Genomic DNA, 19,140 nt, shown 5'->3' on the forward strand with positions numbered 1-19,140 from the left:
CTAAGAAAAATTCACATTGAAACTTAGATAATCATGTCATTGTATATAGAGACTTAGCATACTATCTAACAATTACTTCCAATACTAGAGGTGACATTACAATGAAAAGTGTAAGGAAAATGCAATGGTCAATTAACTTCCTATATGTTCAAGAACATTTAGTACCCTAATATACTTGCAAAGTATGCTAGTGCATCATAATTTGAAGCATAGATATCGGGCACCTGCCATGGCGCCTGCCATGGTGCCTACCATGGCCACCGTGGTGAAGCAAAGAGAGGGCAAGGGATTGGGTGGATGGAGGTTGAAGACTCATGAACCTAGGGTGAGGATAAAGAAACCAGGTGGATGGGGATGAGAAGGGTGGACACTCCTAGAGCCGAGAGTACAAAGATGTGGGCCGTATGAAGAGAAGGGTGGAGGACTAGGCCTCATAGTGTACCGATGAGGATAAAGAAACTAGGTCTCGTAAGCTATTGATGAGCGAGACAAAGAAGTAGGCAAAATATGGATCAAGGGATGAAGGAACATGATCGAGGCGAGGCATAGTGAGACGCATGGGAAGACTCGTGGAGCCGCGAGAATAGCCAAGGGATGTGGAAAGAAGGGAGAAGAGACGTGGACCGATGAAGGCCTATGAGAAGGACGGAAGAGTGGATGCTCGTGTACCTTGGGTGAGCTTAAAGAAACCGGGCCAAGGACTCAACCCGACTACATGGAAGTACATACATGCATACATACATACATATGTACATTCATTCATCATGTATGTAAGTATGTATGTATGTATATGTATATACATACACACACATACATATCTATATATATGTACATATATATACATATGTACATATATATAGATATATATATATAAATATATATGAAAGAACAATAAAATATAATAGATGTATGCATACCTTGTTCATTGAGTTCGTTTAAAAGGCAAGGGCAAAGCTAGCATGTGGTGGTGTATATGCAAAAAATATTGTAGTCATATAATCTAAAACTATAATGGTCATTTACTACAGTATCATCAATGAACATTTTGAAGTATTATAAGCTATTTGCCAATACTTCTAATTGCTTTTGCCCTATACTTAAATCACATTGTGTAGAGCGAAGGATGTAGACACCAATGAAGGATGTAGGCACCACTGAATAGGATGTAAGGTCATTGCACGTAAGAGCATGTAGCATAAATAGAGCCTAATATAAGTGCTCAAAAAGGCTAAGCCTAGCCAATGTCTCAATGCAATACTTATCGACTATAGAGCATAAATAGAGCTCAATATGTGTTTGGAAAGGCTAATCCTAATCAATGTCTCGATACAGTAGTTAGCAATTATGGCACTTGACATGACAAGATTAAGGATGGTTTCCCATGATCCCTAATCTTCAAGGTGATTGCTAGGGATTCAAGGAGGTAAAGTTTATAGAGTACTCCATCAAAAGGGGATACTTTATTGGTGGCCATGAGCTAATGTCATGCGCAAAAAACGAGCTACTACCTTCATCAATCTCACACACACACACACACACACACACACACACACACACACACACACAATCTCTCTCTCTCTCTCTCTCTCTCTCTCTCTCTCTCTCTCTCTCTCTCTCTCTCTCTCTCTCTCTCTCTCTCTCTCTCTCTCTCTCTCTCTCTCTCTCTCTCTCTCTCTCTCTCTCTCTCGTGTTGTTGGGACCATGAGGCATTGACTTGGGTATGGCTTTGGCAAGTGAATGTAAACATAATATGCCATGCAAGTTGACAACCATGAATTTAGGCTCTCTCTCTCTTTCTCGTGCCTCTTTGAAGAGTGATGGTGTGGTACTATCTACTTCTTTACTTTTGGAGGGATAGTTTTCTTGCAAGTTGACAAGTCAAGGGACTTGGGTGTGACTTGGCTCTACCTCCTCATTCTGCATATTAATCAAAAAATTTCTAGCACCTAGTGGAGTGATGTTGGGGGGGGGGGGGGGGGCGGCTTCGCACGAGGCCAACTTAGAAAGGATGCTTTGAAAAACAAATTTTTCCTTTTGAGAAAGTTTCCTTGCTATGATATGCATAGTAGGAATGGCAGAGGCACTCTCCCATTGATGGAGGAAGAGTTTATGCAGGAATGGCAAAGGCACTCTCCCATTGATACCTCAGCACATGACCAACTGTGGTCATGTGCACATGAACTGTGGTTGCAATAGATCCTACCTGGCTTAGATATTTCTAGGCATTTTTGTTCACCATACCTCTCTCTGACTACCATGGAGAGAGCCTGTGTTGCACCACACAACTGCAGTTTCACCATGCATACATCACCACGTGTCAAAACCCCATGCATAGTTGATAAAGGTGGTTTCGTTCATTCCTCCACCTCTCTTTCTGCCGCTCCATCTTTGCCGAGAGGAGCAAGGCCGTTGCACGCTTCCATTCTAATGAGATATGATAAGAGGGTCATTGTTTGCTATCATCGCCCTTGCTTGCTCGTCCTCTATCGTCAACAACATATACGATCTCCCTCTCTCCCCCCCCTCTCTCTCTCTCTCTAACATGCATGCAATTGTTGGGTATGATCTCTTTGTCTCCCTCTTGTGCAGGACTTTGCACAGGACTCTGCATTCACTATGAGGAGGAATTATTAATCAATGCCATTGCTTTTGCAGGAAAAACGTATTGCATGTCCTCATCTCAATAGGTATGCTCTCTCTCTTCCTCTTTCTCTCTCTCTCTCTCTCTCTCTCTCTCTCTCTCTCTCTCTCTCTCTCTCTCTCTCTCTCTCTCTCTCTCTCTCTCTCTCTCTCTCTCTCTATGGGTCTTGGATTTCTCATCCCTTTCCTCTTGAGCACATTTTTGTGGCAGCAACATCTCCGTGAAATTGTGTTGCATCTCTATAAAGTTGTGCAAATTGTCATCATGCAAAGCAAAGAGCATGATCTGTTGCATCATCATTTTTAGCACAATCGTGCTTTGCACAATAGTCTTATGCAAATTTATGGGACATATGCACCCTAATCACGCATAGACATCTCTCCTACAGAGAGGTGGACGTTAATCTCTCCTACATGAACTATATCGATCATTAACACATACATGTTAATGCTTACCACAACAGACTTGTGCAAATTTATGGGATACATAAAGCATAGACATCTCTGTCCAATAAATTAAAATTGTTTTGATGGATTTAAATCATTTGGCATCTCTATTCCATGTGCAGTAGAGAGGTAGACGTTAATCTCTATTGCATGATTTGAAGCACTTGGGATGGTGTTCACAACTTCATAAATCATCATTGAAACAATTACTTTATTTGCTTCGGCTCTTCTTGTAGGATTGCTCAGAAATGGAAGGACAAAACCCTTTCTTTTTTCCCCATGCCTTTGCTCCATTTTGCCCCTGCTTCCTATGACATCTAGACCACTCCTTGGTGCAAGCATGTCAAATGGTATGACAGGAAATGGGACCCAATTGCCTAGCTTATGCTTTGGCAATGATATTGTGGAGAGCACCCAAGCATGCTCTAACGGAGTGTAGTGGGAGCTCACGCTCAACCGCCAAGACCCACGGACCACTTATTGCTTCAAGCATTTCAAGGGAGCTCTAATGGCTATCTCTCACCTAGCCGACGCGCCGTCGATCCTATGAGTGTAGAGAGTTTACCTTCATGCCGATTGAGTTGCCTTCTCTCCCGCACACTCCGATAGCTCCACGATCCAAGTGCAAGCTTCAAGCAAGCTCGATCCTCCCGCTCCAAGCTCCAAGCTCCATCGCCGCGAGCAAGATAAGAGAAGAGAAGAGAGGAGAAGATGGAGAGCTTCTCCACCCCACAGCCCCTCACCCTCACACACTCACTCCCTCACACTCTCACACTCCCTCTCCCAAGCACAAGATCAAGCAAGCAAGAACAAGAAGAAGAAGAAGAAGAGGAGAGCCACTTTTGGCCACACACAAGAATGAGCTTCTCATTCACTTTTCAACTTTATATACAAAACCCTAAATCCCTTTTGGGCGGTCATCCCCTTTTCCCCTTTTTTACATGGCTAGCCGTAGCCTAGGCCCTTTTTCCCATTGTCCTTCTATCTTCCTAGCTTCCTTTCCACCGCCCATCTACATTTACAAATTGCACGGGTGAGAGCTCGGCACTCCTTGAATTAAACCATGATGCGCTTGCGCTCTTTTACAAAAGTTTTGACTTGCGCTTTTCCTTGTGCGCCTTTCTCCCTTATTTAGGACTCTTCTCCTTGTGCGTCTTTGTCTTCCGTTTCTCTTTGCCTTGGCCTTTGTCTTTGTCTTTTGCTTTAGCTTTTCCAGATTTTTCACCTTCGTTCGTTTGAGGGTTAACACGGAGTATTGTCATTTGGCTCGACCTTCCAAACCTTGATGCATGAGGCACTATTAGAGCAACCTCCTTCTTCCCCTTCTTCGGTGCATCCCATGGGTGGTGCAACCCCTTCCATCACCCAAAGAGCACTCTCACCCTTACCATCAAGCCCCATGCAACCTGTGGCGTCACAAGTTCCCGCTAATAGGGCTATGGAAGCGACCCCTCCCGCTCTTGTAGCTGGTGCAGTGCACGTGGAAACATTCGAGGTAGGTATAGCTTGAAGGAGAAAAAGCACATAAATTTGGACACTAGCCCTCGTTGAGGTGCTGTTTGATCTCTATGAGGACAAGTGGTTTTTCCTTAATAGGGGTAACTTCAAGGCTAAACACTGGGCAGACCTTGCACGAGACCTCAATTCCATGTGCATTTCCATATCTTCTTATTGTATTGTTGTTTTGCATGCATCATAATGGCTAAAGTATGTGTGATGTTCGCATGGTAGGTATGACACATACTTCTCAAATAGCCAATGCAAATACAAGTGGAAAAACCTAAAGAAAACATTCATGAAAGAAAAGAAAAAACATACACAGTCAGGAGCGGAGCCTTTCAGGTGGAAGTTCTTTAGTAAGATGGAAGAACTTCTTGGAGGCACACCGAAGGTTAGAGATTTGAATGATGGCTTCTTGGGCCAAGACTACATCTCTCCCGAAGTGGTTTCTCTTGCTATGGATGAGGACAATGCACAAGGAGATGAAGATGCTGTTGTGCCTCCCCCTCTAGTTGAGGGCACTAATGAGGACCAGGACACACCAATGGCATACAACAACAATAATGAGCAGTTTTGGGGCCAGTCATCACACACACGGTAAGGGGCTAGAAGACAAAGAAGCGGAAGACAACACTGGCGTTGGATGGTTTGGGAATGTCCATGGAGCATTCTATTGGTGCTTTAGCATTGGCTTTGGATTGAGCCGAGTTTGGTCACATTGAATTTGAGGAGAAAAGGTTGGAGATGCAACTTAAGATGGTTGAAACTCTTGGCTCCTCGTCATCCATCCACATCAAGTGATCAACATGAGTAGATAGAGGACACACCTTAGGGTGGAAATAAGAACACCTATTGTGCAACGTGTTTGTGTTTCCTAGACTTATTCTTTGTCACTTCATTGTGCCTGACTGAATTGAAAGATGGTATTTGTAGATGTTGAATCGATTAACTGTTTGCTAATCGTACATGATTGCTAGTATCGTTGTTCATTACCTTGAGCTTTTGTTGTATTGACCGTGAATCAATGTAGAGAGGGTTACAAGCAAAGCCACTTATGGGATTACGACAATCAATTTACAGGTGAAAAAAAAAAAAGGAAACTAGTTGCACTTCTACTATTCCGTTAAAAAAAGAATCGCAACCGATTCAGAATGTAGGTTGGAACAACAAATGCAAGGATGTTAAAATTGTTGTATTGTAAGGCCATGCCAGGTGTCAACATATCTGCATGCAGTGGGTCCACTCTTGGTACACAGCTTGCCACAAGGCTTGACCCTACACATGCTCAGACCTTGTGACATTGCACACAAAATCGCCATCATTCAAATGAGGATTGAAGTCATCCTCTTGATGCTCATGTCATGTGTCCTTCATAAGAAGATTGTGAAGAACACAACAAGCAACAATGTACTTGCGACACGATTTAGGTCCACATTGATGTCTCTAAGGATGTGCCATTGATTTTTAAGTATTTCAAACACATGCTCAATTCGCACTCATCCCTTTGACAAGTGGCATTTGAACTATTTCCAATCTCCAAACGCTGGAGGGTGCCCCCCCCCTAAAGGGATTGATGAGGTGTGCACATGCTCCATACCGAGAATCAGCCAAGAGGTAAGGGCGCATGTGAACACCATGAGTAGCATGACTGACTCTTGTAGGACTTCATTGTTTTTGAAATGCTTGTAAATAGTTGATGCTTTCCAATGCACCATGTCGTTAGTACCACTAGGAGTCAATACCCAAATATCCCATATGCGCTTCTATGCATCACAAATGGCCTACAAAAGAACAGAATGGAAATGATGCTTGCACCAATATTGTGTTGGTATGTCCTCTATGTTAGGCTTCTTGGCAAGTTTGATGTGTGAGCCATCAATAGCACCACAAATGTTGGGTAGTAATGTGAGTGTTTGGAAGTTTGCAATGATGCTTCGGAATTGTGCCCCTGACGGAATGGAGATAATGCTTGCCTGAAGCTTTGTGGCAAGAATATCGACCACAATGTGACAATATTTGCGCACTGTGGACTCATCCACGCCAAAGGTATTAGCAATATGATGTGTGGAGTCGCTGTGTGCAAGTCCAAGAAGTGCACAGTTGAGAGTGCATGAACATAATCTCCTTCGCCTTGCCTTGGCTAATGAGGCTTCAGGAGTTGTAGAAGCCTCTAGAAAGAGGCATAATCAAATCTAAACCACTTGTAGAAGAGTTGGTCGTGTGCATCCAATTCATGGATCCAAACATATTGTTGAACCTCGAGCCAAAATGTGTGTTGTCTTGGGAAGACCCAAATCTGTTGCTAATTGATGCATAGCTCCTGTAACTGTTGGGGGAACAACACAAACAAGCACCAATATATGCAAAGCAAGAATGTGAAAGGTGTGGAGGTGTCCTCGGTTTCAAATGTCTTTAGGAAAGTTAGCATTCGGTACATGTCAAGGGACTGATCCATGTGTATGATTGCTTAGGATGGTCTGTTTAATGGCAAGTTGAATGCAAGGGAGAGGGAATTGAGGTGGGCCTTTGGATGAAAAATGATTTGAGGCAACATAAGAATATACTGTGGAGAATTGGATTCTTACGAGGACAACGTTAGGAGAGTGGAGAATTGGTTTTTTGAGGAGGAGGAAAGCCCATGTGTGGATGGGACTAGATTGGTAGGCGTTGCTGTAGAGGAGGAGGTGTAATGCAATTGTGCAATGCTACAACTCTTGGCGTGCAAAACTAGCGTTTTGTACTTGCTTTCTGACTCTGCGATACCACTAACTGTAGAGTCTAACCAACGGACATGTGCGTAGGTGCATAGATATGGTAAAACTGTGCTTTTCATGGACCAACTGTGGTCAACCAACTGCGGTTGGTCATGTGCATGAGATATGATGGAGGAAGACTTTATGGGGAAGGGCTTCTTATGTTAGGATTGAAGTTTTAGTTATGAAGTGAAGGGGTGGAAGTGGGCTTAGAATGGGGGTTACTGATATGAGGCGAGGGGTTTGGATGGATGCTAGAAAGGTGATTGGGTATTAGGAAATGGTGAGTTGGAAAATTGGTTGTTGGCGGGGGTGGGGCAAATGGGGACGACGCCCGTAGTGTGGGAGCCTCTCTCTCCCCCCCCCCCCTCCCTCTCCCTCTCTCTCTACCTCACACATTTACGAGGCAGGCACGTTCTCCTTCCCCCCTCATCCTTCTTCAACATCATCAACGACCTCCGGGCGCTTTGTCTCTTTTCCACCATCATCAGCGCCACCTGGTGTCGCAGACCGCAGAAGCTAACCATAGATCAGAGACCGAGACCGGGACAGAGACAGACGCATCCGAGCAGGCTCCGTCTTCCTCAAGTAAGCTTCCATGTCTCTACTTCTTCCTTTCGTTTTGTTCTCTTTTTCCTTCGGCTTCAAGCCGGCCTTTCTGCATCACAGTGCCATAGATCCGTCAATCTGAATGCTATTTCTTCCTTGATCTGTTCTTTAAATCGAGAAGGTTCAGCACAGGAAGCATGGACTTAGTTTCCATGACTACCAAAATGCTGTTGTATGCCTGGGTTCTCCGCGTTCGTATTCGATCCTTCCTGCATTCTAGCTATGTTAGATCTCACTGCAATGTTTTTTCCCTCCGGTGCCTTTTATCCCCTTGTCATGGCAGAGCCGCCAGCGGATCTCTTTTCGGCTGCTTACATGACGTTCACTGAGTTTTAATCCGCGAAAAAACATGGTTCGCGCTTTGCACTGCCGTTCACACGTAATGGAAGAACTGATTAGATTCATGCGTTTTTGGCTCTTCTTAAACACTGAATCGATCCTCCTCTATTGTGCGAGCGCTCTCTCTCTCTCTCTCTCTCGCGTTGTTATGGAACTTGTGCCAGGTTTCCTGATTTGTTTGCCCTCAGGTAATACTTGATCGGAACGTTTTCAATTGGACCCATCCGATCCTGCCAAATGCTTGTGTCATTGCTGTTTGAGCATGTTTGTTACGTCCCTTTTCTCGAAGACAGTCATCCTTAGAACCTTGCCTTCTCGTTTCGTACAGGTACTTGAACATGTCATCGGAGCATGCAGAGACTCCTCTCACGGATGCTGTAGCCGACAAATATCATGATTTACCTGCATCCACGCCTTCTGAGGCAGTGGAAGAGACCTTTCGGGCTACCAAAGTTCGCCTATTCAACAGGCAGCGATCTTTACATCAGATATTAGGTGGTGGTAAAGGTTAGTACTTTCGGGTTAGTTGTTACCGTTTGACAGTCTATATCTGCAACTGCATTCTTATTGAATAGAAGCCTGTAGCTCAAATAAGGGGAGCGATAATTATTTTGTCGAGACACATGAAAGCTGTTCGGGTGCACCTCCTGGTGCATTGAGGCGCATTCAGTTGTTTAATGTGGTGATTTGTTTCTGATTTGCAGCCGCCGACACATTTTTATGGAGAGACAAACTTATGTCAGCCGGAATTTTGGGCGGGGCATCTGTGTTGTACATCTTGTTTGAATACGTGGGTTACACTTTCTTGACAATCTTGGCAAATGTGCTCCTAATCACCCTTTTGGTCCTATTTCTCTGGTCCAATTTGGCGGTTTTCCTTAACAGGTATCTTAATGAGATCCTCCTTCTAAACGCCTCACTTTTTTCCACGAATTCTTTAAGGGTTTGCATGATACTTTTTTGGAGAGTTATTGGCATGTATTCATTTACTAAATCTGTTTTGTGAGGGGCATGAATTTGCAGGTCTCCTCCTCCTCTACCTAATCTTCATGTCTCTGAGGAGGCAGCCACTAGCCTTGCACTAGCTTTACGCGCGGAGATCAATAGGGTCTTGGCTATTGGACATGACATCGCTCTCGGGAAGGACTACAAGCGTTTCTTAAAGGTATAATGCAAGCTCACGATTGCTATAAACCAAAGAAAGAAAGAATTCTCCAGCATACAATTGATTGTCTAAATCTGTTTGGCAGGTGATGGCAGTCTTGTGGGGCTTGTCGGTTGTCGGTGGTTGGTTTCATTTTTTGACACTGATATATCTTGGTATGATTGGGGTTGCATTCTGTTTTCCTTCTGCTCTCTTATTGTAAAGTCCTCAACCCGTTCAGGTGAGTTCTAATGGTGTTAATTTCTGACTGCAGTCATTCTGGTCTCCCACACTATCCCAGTTGTTTACGAAAAGTATGAAGACCAGATTGAATTGTATGCCAAGCAAGCATATGATCAAGCCCACAAACAGTACAAGAAGGCCGATGAAATGTTTCTGAGAAAAATTTTTAATGCTGCTCCCAAGTTCAAGAAGACAGAGTGAATGAAGACTTGGCTGGCCTTCTGTTTGCATCAGTGGCAGGGCTGTATATAATCTAGGGGACACCTTTGTATGAATGCACTTTTTGGTGGCAAGGGCTGTCTTAATATTGCTAGAGAGGACAATGTAATTTTGTTCCTACTTGAGCTTTGAGCACACGGGCTGAAAGCACGCATGTCGTAGATGAAATGTTGTCCAATCATTTGTTTACAGAAGGCTTTGAGTAGACAGTAGTTGCAAGTGTCTTGTTTTCCGCTCTCTGTTTTTTTTGGACATGGCCATTAGCTAATCTAACGAGGATTCTGTAAGATCATTTTCCACTTAATGCAGTGTATCAGCATCTTTAGAATTCCAGTGACATGCCAGAATTTTACACTTCATGCAGTGGATTAGGTAGTAAGTTGTGCAATGTAAGAACTCAGTATCATTAGAATTCCAGTGACATGACAGAATGTTTTCAATTTTAACCAGTATGTGTCTCTTGCAACTTGAATCTATGGTCTGCATTTTTAGCTCCATTTTGCAATGATGTTCTCAGCATTGCTTATTACCTGTTAGACGCGGTTGCACCTTAACCAGTTTGTGTTTTTATCAGCTAGAATCCACAGATGATATTTTTCAGTGGCCTGTTAGAACCTGAATTGTTAATCAGTGTGTTCATTTCTAAGCTTGAATCTGTGGTTTAGACTTGTGGCTCTGTTTCTCAATGAGGTACTGATGTACTCAGCATTGTTTGATGCCTGCTAGAATGTTGTATGTCAACCAGTTTGTGATGTTATCAGCTTGAATCTGCGGGTGGCATTTGTAGCATCATTTTTCAATTTTCTTCTTACAGTTTTTCAAAGCATGCCTGCCCATTTTTAGCAGCTAAGCTGTCTGCCTTCTCCACCACCCCACAATGAGACTGGCTTCAGCAACATTTGAATCCTGTCCTTTATCTAACTAGCTCAAATAGAAGAATATCATCACACTCTAGATCCTCCCAAAAGAGTGCAAATCTTGAGATGTAAATGCCCTTTTTTTTGCGCCCAATTATTTTGGGCTTACCATGCCCTAAACATGGTAAAGCACCAAGCTCTTGGCTCCACATGGGCAAGCCTGGACTGGAGTGAAAAGGTAAGCTTGCTTGCTTGCTTTGTTGCCTATTTGCAGGTTTTGCATTGAGGACAATTGGAATAGTGTGATTGGTCGCAGATCTTCTTAAGATGGCAGAAGGTCATACCGAACACATGAGAATACCTTAAGGCGGTCCAGCATATGTTCTACCTTATCCTCAATGAGATCCTCATTGATGTAGATAGCTCGAGTTGTTTTCCCCTTATCTTACAGGTTCATTGCCTTGACTTTTGTGGGACAATGGGTTCATTGGTTATAAGAGACTCACTTCTCTCTTAGAATGACAATCACTCGATCATCTCTTCTATGTCTTGTGAAATGTCTAGCGAAACTCTGCCTAGCATTCTTCTCAGCGTGTAGGCAATAGAAGGCCACATATCAACCAACCCGTTCACGGTGTGCTCCAAGTCATTGTCCAACTCAAAATGCATGGAGGTGTCTCTCTCTCTCTCTCTCTCTCTCTCTCTCTCTCTCTCTCTCTCTCTTGCACGTGCTACTATAATGAAAGTAAGGGTAAGAGTTGGTGGTTCAAGAGCATGCTCATTACCTTTTATGTGAATCATTTGATGCTGTTAGCAATGGTGGAACTTGTAATTGGATAATGCAAGGGCAAGAATTATGGTGACATGAATGTATTAACGTGTGTGATAACATATCCTCATTCAAGAATGTAAAGTACATTCTAGTATAAATTATCATTTAAGGGTGATATTTGTACATTATTAGATTCACCTACGTGCCTCCTCATTGGCAGAGCACGCTTGCAATAGAGACATGTAGATGGTAAGTAGCACATTACTCACATCAATAGTTCATTGTTTGACCTCTTTACTTCACCCGTATGTCACTTGTCATCATAACCAATAGTAATCTCTCTCTCTCTCCAAAAATTGAGTTTTCTGCTCATGTATTGTCAAAAAACATTAAAATGCATTCATACATCCATCTAGATATCAAACATGCATATCTTTGTTGTCACTGGTTTCCCTTGTGATTGTACTTATGATATTTGCGAGCATGTGGATTGAGATCTCATATGTAAGACGTCCACTCATGCTTTAAAGGTGCATGAGTTATATCACATGATTGCACATGTGGACTTCATAGACATTAATTATTTAGACGTGAATCCCAAACACAAACCTAGTGTGTCTTCTGAGGAGTTTAGCTAACGAAATGAGACAAAAATAGATGTAAGATAGATACTACGTGAAATAAGATAAACAATCAAACACTTGAAAGGTTATACGCTCCATCTTCTTGTAGCATGTTGTGGAGATCATACATCAACTTGAATAGAAAGTCAAATTTGGTATCAAGATAACTTGATTCACGAATCACAATGGTTGCAGAGATGACTAGATAACCCCGTCTATAGTCATATATTACCACAAAAGAACTTGATTCTGATGACAATAATTACAGAGATGAATAGATAATCCCTTGTTGAGGACTACAAACAGATAATGTCTAATTCTCATTAATACAGTCTGCGCTTGCATGTCATATAATGTAAGTTTTGGGTGGAAATAATATGTAAGAGTGAAACCTACCAGGATGCACGTATCTATATGAGAGAGAGAGAGAGAGAGAGAGAGAGAGAGAGAGAGAGGGGGGGGGGTTGATATGCTAGTCACTAATTGAAGAATCATAGTGACTCATGTTGATCTATTGCAGTTGACTTGAATAAGTCTGTCAAACAACAAAGTAAAGAGGACTGCAATTTGTATTCTTGAAGATTAACTACTTGTTGATGTCGATACCAGGACACTCCCTCATTGCTATAGAATCCGGTAGATCCTTCAAGCATTGAGAAGCCTCTTGCAGGCACCTCCATGCAGCCACATTGTGGGTCCAAGGCAAGAGGCTCCTTGAAGTTGCAGAAGGGGGTCCGAGGCTATGGTGTAGAGCGCCCAGGCACTATAGACAGTATAAATGATGGAAATGTGCGTAGGGCACGTGAGAGCAGCAGAATGTGTCAGGGCACCAGTGAGGACGGCCTCACTAGCAGGACTTGCCTCCCATACATATCGTGTTGTTAACCACAACTTGAGACATGTTCGATGTTGTAGTAGAACTGACTTGCGTGGACATATTCCATGGATACTTCTCCCGTGGGCTTTCATGTGTCTCTCTCCTCCTTATAGTTCTCCAGATTGGGGTATACCTGTAACCTATCTATCTATCCCCCCGAGAGCCATTGGGTTAATGGGGCAATCAATGCATCCTACTGACACTTGCAATATGCTGTCAGACTTTTGGAGAGCGAGAATACCGTCAAAGATGTTGGAAGAGATTGTGTGAACGCCATATAAGTATGGTTTTAAATTGGGAGCTGCTTCGCGGCAGTGTTCGATAACAGAAGTTGTTGTGTTTGACAATTCGTTTTTCACTTTCTCTCTTCTCTTGTCTTTTTGTTTTTACTTTTTTTCTTTTCTCCCTCCCCCCCCCCTCCCTCTCCCTCTCTCTTTCTCTCTTATCAAATGTAAGATTAAAAGTAATTTATAAATTTTGTAATATAAAGCTAGATATATATACAATCTCTTATATACATCAAACTTATAAAATTTTATCTATACATTAAGTTGGTATCAATTGGACCTCCTCACAAAGTTTGAAGTTCAAGTCAAACCTCTCTTTCTCTCTTAGTCTCTTCCTCTTGATATTTTCACTTCTCTCTCTCTCTCTCTCTCTCTCTCTCTCTCTCTCTCTCTCTCTCTCTCGGCTTTCTCTCTTCTTTCTTTCCTCCCCCTCTTTTTTCTTTTTTCTTCTCTCTCCTACTTTTTCCTTTTCTCTTTGTTATTTCTCTCTTTATTTTTTACTTGCCCCCCAAATCTCTCTCCAATTTTTTTTCATTTTTTTCTCTTCACTCCCTTCATCTCTCCTTTCTCTTTCTCTCAATCTTTTTTCTCTCCTTTTTTTCCACACTCTCTTTCTCCTTTTTTTCTCTACCCTCTCGTTTTTAAAAAATTATCTCTCCTCTTTTTTCTTCTCATTATTGATTTTCCCTCTCTTTTCCTTCTCTTCCTCCCTCTTTTTTCCCCCTCTTCTCTCGTTTTTCTCTCTCCTCTTTTCTCCCTTTCTCTTTGCTATTTTTTCATCTCTTCTTGCCTTTCTCTTCCTCCCCTCTTTTTTATTTTCTTCTTTTTATTCTCTCTCTCTCTCTCTCTCATTTTTTGTCCCTTTCTCTCTTCACTTTTTTTTTCACTTTTTTCTTTTCTTCTTATTTTCTAACTCTCTCTCCCTTTTTCTTCTCTCCCCTCTCATTTTTTTGATTTTCTCTCTTTTTTCTTCTCATTTTTCATTATTGTTTTTTTCTCTCGTCTCTTTTCCTTCGCTGTCTCCTTTTTTCTTTTTTTTCTCTCTTTTCCTTATTTATTTATTCTCTTTGCTTTCCCTCTCTCTCCTTGCCTTTTATAATCATTTCTCATATTTTTTTCTCCTCTTCCCTATTTTTTTCTTACCCATTTTTCCCGTCTTTTTTCTTTTCTTCTCTCCCCCTCTTTTCCCTCCCTCTTTCCTCATTTTTATCTCTCCTCTCTTTGTCTCTCATATTTTTTCTCCTCTCTTTTTTTTCTTCTTCTCTCCCCTCTCACCTTGCTTTTTCTCTCTCCCCCCTCTAATCTTTTTTATTTTCTTATCTTTCTTTCTCTCTCCCCTCTTTTTTCTTTTCTTCTTTTCCTTCTCTCTTCTTCTCTCTCTCTCTCTCTCTCTCTATGCCTCTCTTCTTTTCTTCTCTTCTCTCTCCTAGCCTTTTTATTTTTCTCTCCTCTTTTTTCTTTCATATTTCATCATTGCTTTTCCCTCTTCTCTCTTTTCTCTCTCCTCTTTTTTTCTCTCTTTTCCTTGTTTATTCATTCTCTTTGCTTATGTCTCTCCTCTTTTTTGTTCTCTCTGTCTCTCTTTTATTCTCTCCCTTCTCTCTCCTTGCCTTTTATAATTCTCTTTTGTATTTATATTCTCTCTTTCTCTCCCCCCTTTTTTTCTTTCTCCTTTCTTTTGTCCCCTCCTCCCTCTCTCTCTCTCCTATTTTTTCATTTTTTTCTTCTCTCTTTTAAGTTTTATCTTTTCTCTCTCTATAATTGTTTCTCTTTCTCTCTCTTTTCCCCCCTTTTTCTTCTTCTTCTCTCTCTCAAAGTATGTGAAAAACTATGTGAAAAAAGTTTAATTAAATAAAGCTTTTAGAAATATTTAATTAAAGTGAAAAAGAAATGTGAAAAGATATTTTAAAAATATTTAATTAAAAGAAAAAAAGCAAGAAAGTTTAAATTAAAAAGTTTAATATAAGAGAGAGAGAGAGAGAGAGAGAGAGAGAGAGAGAGATTTGATTTAAAAAGGAGGAGAAAGAGACATTTGTAAAAAGTTTGATTTAATTAAGGAGAGAGAGAGAGAGAGAGAGAGAGAGAGAGAGAGGTTAATTAAAAAGGGGAAGGGGAAGGAGAGATTACACGTATGAAAGAGGGGGTTTTAATTAAAAGGTTTGGAAATAGGGTAGGTTCTAAAAGCCCTTTGGAGGTTCAAGGCTTCCCAAACCTCCAATAAAAATAATATAGTAATATAGATAGATATTATAGATATAGATAGTATAGAATTATAATGTAGTATAGAAGTATAGATTAGATACTTACAAGCATGTGGGAGCATTGCTCCCTCTCTCTCTCACGCACACACACAAACTCAATCCCCCTCATTGACAACAAACCAAATATTGTATTTCACATCTCTACCATTCAATCGCCCTCTCATTGAACCAAATAGTGTATTTTCACATCTCTACCACATCACACATTCTCATATGGATTAGTATCCACAAAGTAATAACATATTTTGTAACCAATAGGTAAAGCTAGTATATAATTTATTTCCATAAGTCTAGCCAGATCTCAAATGAATTGAAACCATAATATTCATATGAATTCTTTCCATAAGATCACATCCACATCAAGGGATTGGAACACAATTGTTTGCCTTTACAACTCATGTAAAACCATGGAAAATAGTAGAAATACAATAGCAATGGACCTTGCTACTATACCATTGTACCACAAAGAGCAATTCAAAAAATTACTATTTCTTTTAGGAGAGATTTTGACAATATGTCATATGCTTATTTGCTCAAACACTATGGAAAAGACCTTCACTTGTGTAGATATGCTTCTTCCTTATCTCCCTCAAAATTGACAATAAGTGCTTCACTTGTAGGGCACTATGGTATGGATGCAACGTACAACGCCTCCACAAAATTATAGCATAAATTCTTTTAAGGAAAAAAATAATTGATGAATGTATTTGATTTTTGCTATACCCAAGACATATATAAGCAAGTCCATGTGTTGCTTGTGACACATAGGCTCTCATGTAATAGTAGTATGATGGTAGCACAAAATCATAGAAAATAAGGAATGCAAAATAGCTTACTTGTTCAAAAGGAGGGGGAGAAGTACACTAGAAGTGGGTTTGTCATGTTTCAAGAAGGCATGAATCTTTGACAAACAAGAAGAAAGAATGATGTACTCTAGTTGCTATTGCTAGCTCATCACATGTGAGAATGCCATGACATGCAAGCAATCCATTGTGCTTAGCACATCCACAGAGAGAGAGAGAGAGAGAGAGAGAGAGAGAGAGAGAGAGAGAGAGAGAGAGAGAGAGAGAGAGAGAGAGAGAGAGAGAGAGAGAGAGAGAGAGAGAGAGAGAGAGAGAGAGAGAGAGAGAGAGAGAGAGAGAGAGAGAGAGAGAGAGTGTGTGTGTGTGTGTGTGTGTTAAGAAGGAAAATAGCAAACTTAACCAACTTTTGAGGACATGATCTAGTAAAGGTTTGGAATAGGTTCTAAATACCCTGCATAATGCCACATAAGATAGGGGAAGATTATGCTATCCCTAGGAGATTCAAAAATATAAAATAGTGTAGAAGTGTTCCTACACCCACATTGATTTGGTCCAAAAAACACATGAGCCTAAATTGTGAAGCTAATCCAGAAACTCCAAAAACTCGTAAGTCGAACCAAATATTACTATAAGTGGACCTTGATCCAAAATACTAAGTTTGAGGCTCTTAGCCTTGGGGCAAAAGATATTCATGCTTGATGCAAACTTGGATGCATATTATGGAAATACAAGGTCAATTTTAATGGTGTATCTACCCTTTTATGGGTAGAGGGAACCAACATCTACATCTAGCGAAGGCAAAAATGCACAACATAACTATCATGCCTTAGGTAAAGATGTGTAATGTATTTTCTCTATGCGTTGGGTATGTCAAGTTACACATTATGGAATTGAAAAGTCTTATATGAATAGCTTGCATTACATAAATGGACATGGTACTTTAATGAGGTAGCAACAATGAACTCAAAACTTTTAAAAGTTGACAAATTAGTAAGCATGTTCTATGACATGTTTATGTATGCAAGATCTGGTAGGTACTTTACGTGTGCATGCATACTTATGAATTCTTATACATGCATGTACTCGTACACCCATCCCCTTCCTAAATATTATCTTGATGTCTCTATCTCAATCTCTTTCTTTGTCTTTGCATAGTCAAAGTACATTCAATATTTTATAGAAACACAACCAATCATTATTGCAACAAACATCTCCTTAGACACTTCCCAAAATATATACCTCAAGTAATCCCATAGGATAGTAAGCACAATCACTCTCGATTTCCCTACTAAAATAGACTTTCCATATACATGGTCACTTTTATACTTTGTTGAATCATATAATTCTATTTTCTATTGAATTAATCTCAACACATTAATAAGTCCATTTTAGACATACCCAAAGAGCCATCACAAATGGGACCAGATTTTGCATAGGTAAAGCCTTCACATTTTTCCAGCTTCATGTTTTAGAAGGCTTGACCTTACCATTCCCTATTGGCATGTTTGTCCATCTACATGTTGAATTTTTCATGGCCTATTGTCTAATGCTCTACAATTAGATTTTGATTTTCAAGTCTCAGGGGAGTTGAACCTCAATCCTATCCAATAGATATGTTCTTGTGGGTTTACAACATAGGGAGTCTTTCTTCAAAATAGAGGTAATTAAAAAATAAAACTAGAACATAAACCATTAGTCACAACACTATCTTTTAATGATCTTCATCACTTAAAACCTTAAACTATATCACACTTCCTCATAAGACTCATGTCAAGAGGGGATACCATGTTGCACCTCTTTTCTCTCAATCAACTTTACATTAAGAGAAAAAAGAGAGGAAAAGGAAGCCTAGAAAAATAATAAGACAAAGATGACTCTATCTCTCTTTACATGTTGTATTTACCACATCACCTCTACATGATGCATATTATATATGCTCTATTGCCTCTGAAAGATGCCGAATCATCCATTGCACATATACCATAGTCTTCTTGTTCTTTGCTCCATCAACCATACATTTATTGAATTTTCATTCATCAATATGATTCCCGAAATTTCAAAGCCTTTTGTTACAATCCTATATCAATTTTTGGTTACAAAGCATTTTCTACATGGTCGCAAAAGCTCTTATTTTACATTTCCAGAGACCTTGGATTTGCTATTGGCAAGGAAGGAAGTATCTGCATGTTTAAGCAACATGCAAAAGAAGAAATGAATGTAATGACTATAAGCCTTGGTGTTGGTAAAGTAGTTCTAACAAAGAGATCAACAACACTAGCTATATTTGTTATAAGGAGAGGCTCCAGTAGCTTTTTGAGCATTGGATCTGCAGACACTCCAAGGACTACCGCACTAGCCCTGACGTCTACTTTGAGAAGCACAACCACTTCTAGATCTTTAAGAGGAACCTTGATGATGAGGTAGCAGAGGCCAAAGAGGTCCACCTTAAGGTCGTGTGAGGCCCACTGTGGCAAAGATTTGGGGTGTGGAAAGCTAGAGTCATGAGGTGGGGGGAAAGTAAGGAAGGAGTGGAAGCTATGAACCTTGCTATATTACCATGACCATGGATGATGAAGCTACTTGCTACTACTATACTACTACTACTACAAACATTGAGAAATGTTGTTGCCACGTGGTTGCTGCATTGGTGCATGGTTAAGGAGGTTATGGCGATGATGATGCTACTATTGCGAGTCTCATGTTGCATCATTAAAGTTAATAAGGACCAATCATTCATGTCGTGATGCTTCATCATGTTCTCCCACC

General features: G+C 40.8%; 1 protein-coding gene across 1 annotated transcript; it reads left to right on the forward strand.

The window, feature by feature from the left end:
• Window positions 1–7,731: 7,731 nt before the first annotated feature.
• On the forward strand, window positions 7,732–10,304 carry LOC148037410 (reticulon-like protein B6). Its single transcript, XM_087676327.1, has 6 exons — window positions 7,732–7,928; window positions 8,617–8,795; window positions 8,993–9,173; window positions 9,312–9,453; window positions 9,539–9,608; window positions 9,707–10,304. Exons 2-6 carry the CDS (start codon window positions 8,627–8,629, stop codon window positions 9,874–9,876), a joined length of 732 nt encoding a protein of 243 aa, XP_087532453.1. The 5' UTR covers window positions 7,732–7,928; window positions 8,617–8,626; the 3' UTR covers window positions 9,877–10,304.
• Window positions 10,305–19,140: the final 8,836 nt, after the last annotated feature.

This window comes from Lygodium microphyllum, chromosome 4 (genome assembly GCF_053477565.2).
Source record: "Lygodium microphyllum isolate KBCC chromosome 4, Lygodium_microphyllum_v1.1.10, whole genome shotgun sequence".
Classification (NCBI taxonomy): domain Eukaryota; kingdom Viridiplantae; phylum Streptophyta; class Polypodiopsida; order Schizaeales; family Lygodiaceae; genus Lygodium; species Lygodium microphyllum.

Excerpts from the sequence above, each read along its gene's own strand:
- LOC148037410 (XM_087676327.1), top strand. The coding sequence starts at position 8,627 with ATGTCATCGGAGCATGCAGAGACTCCTCTCACGGATGCTGTAGCCGAC. Across the intron at positions 8,796-8,992 it reads GATATTAGGTGGTGGTAAAG|CCGCCGACACATTTTTATGG; the intron begins GTTAGTACTTTC and ends TCTGATTTGCAG. Across the intron at positions 9,609-9,706 it reads TTTGACACTGATATATCTTG|TCATTCTGGTCTCCCACACT; the intron begins GTATGATTGGGG and ends TTCTGACTGCAG.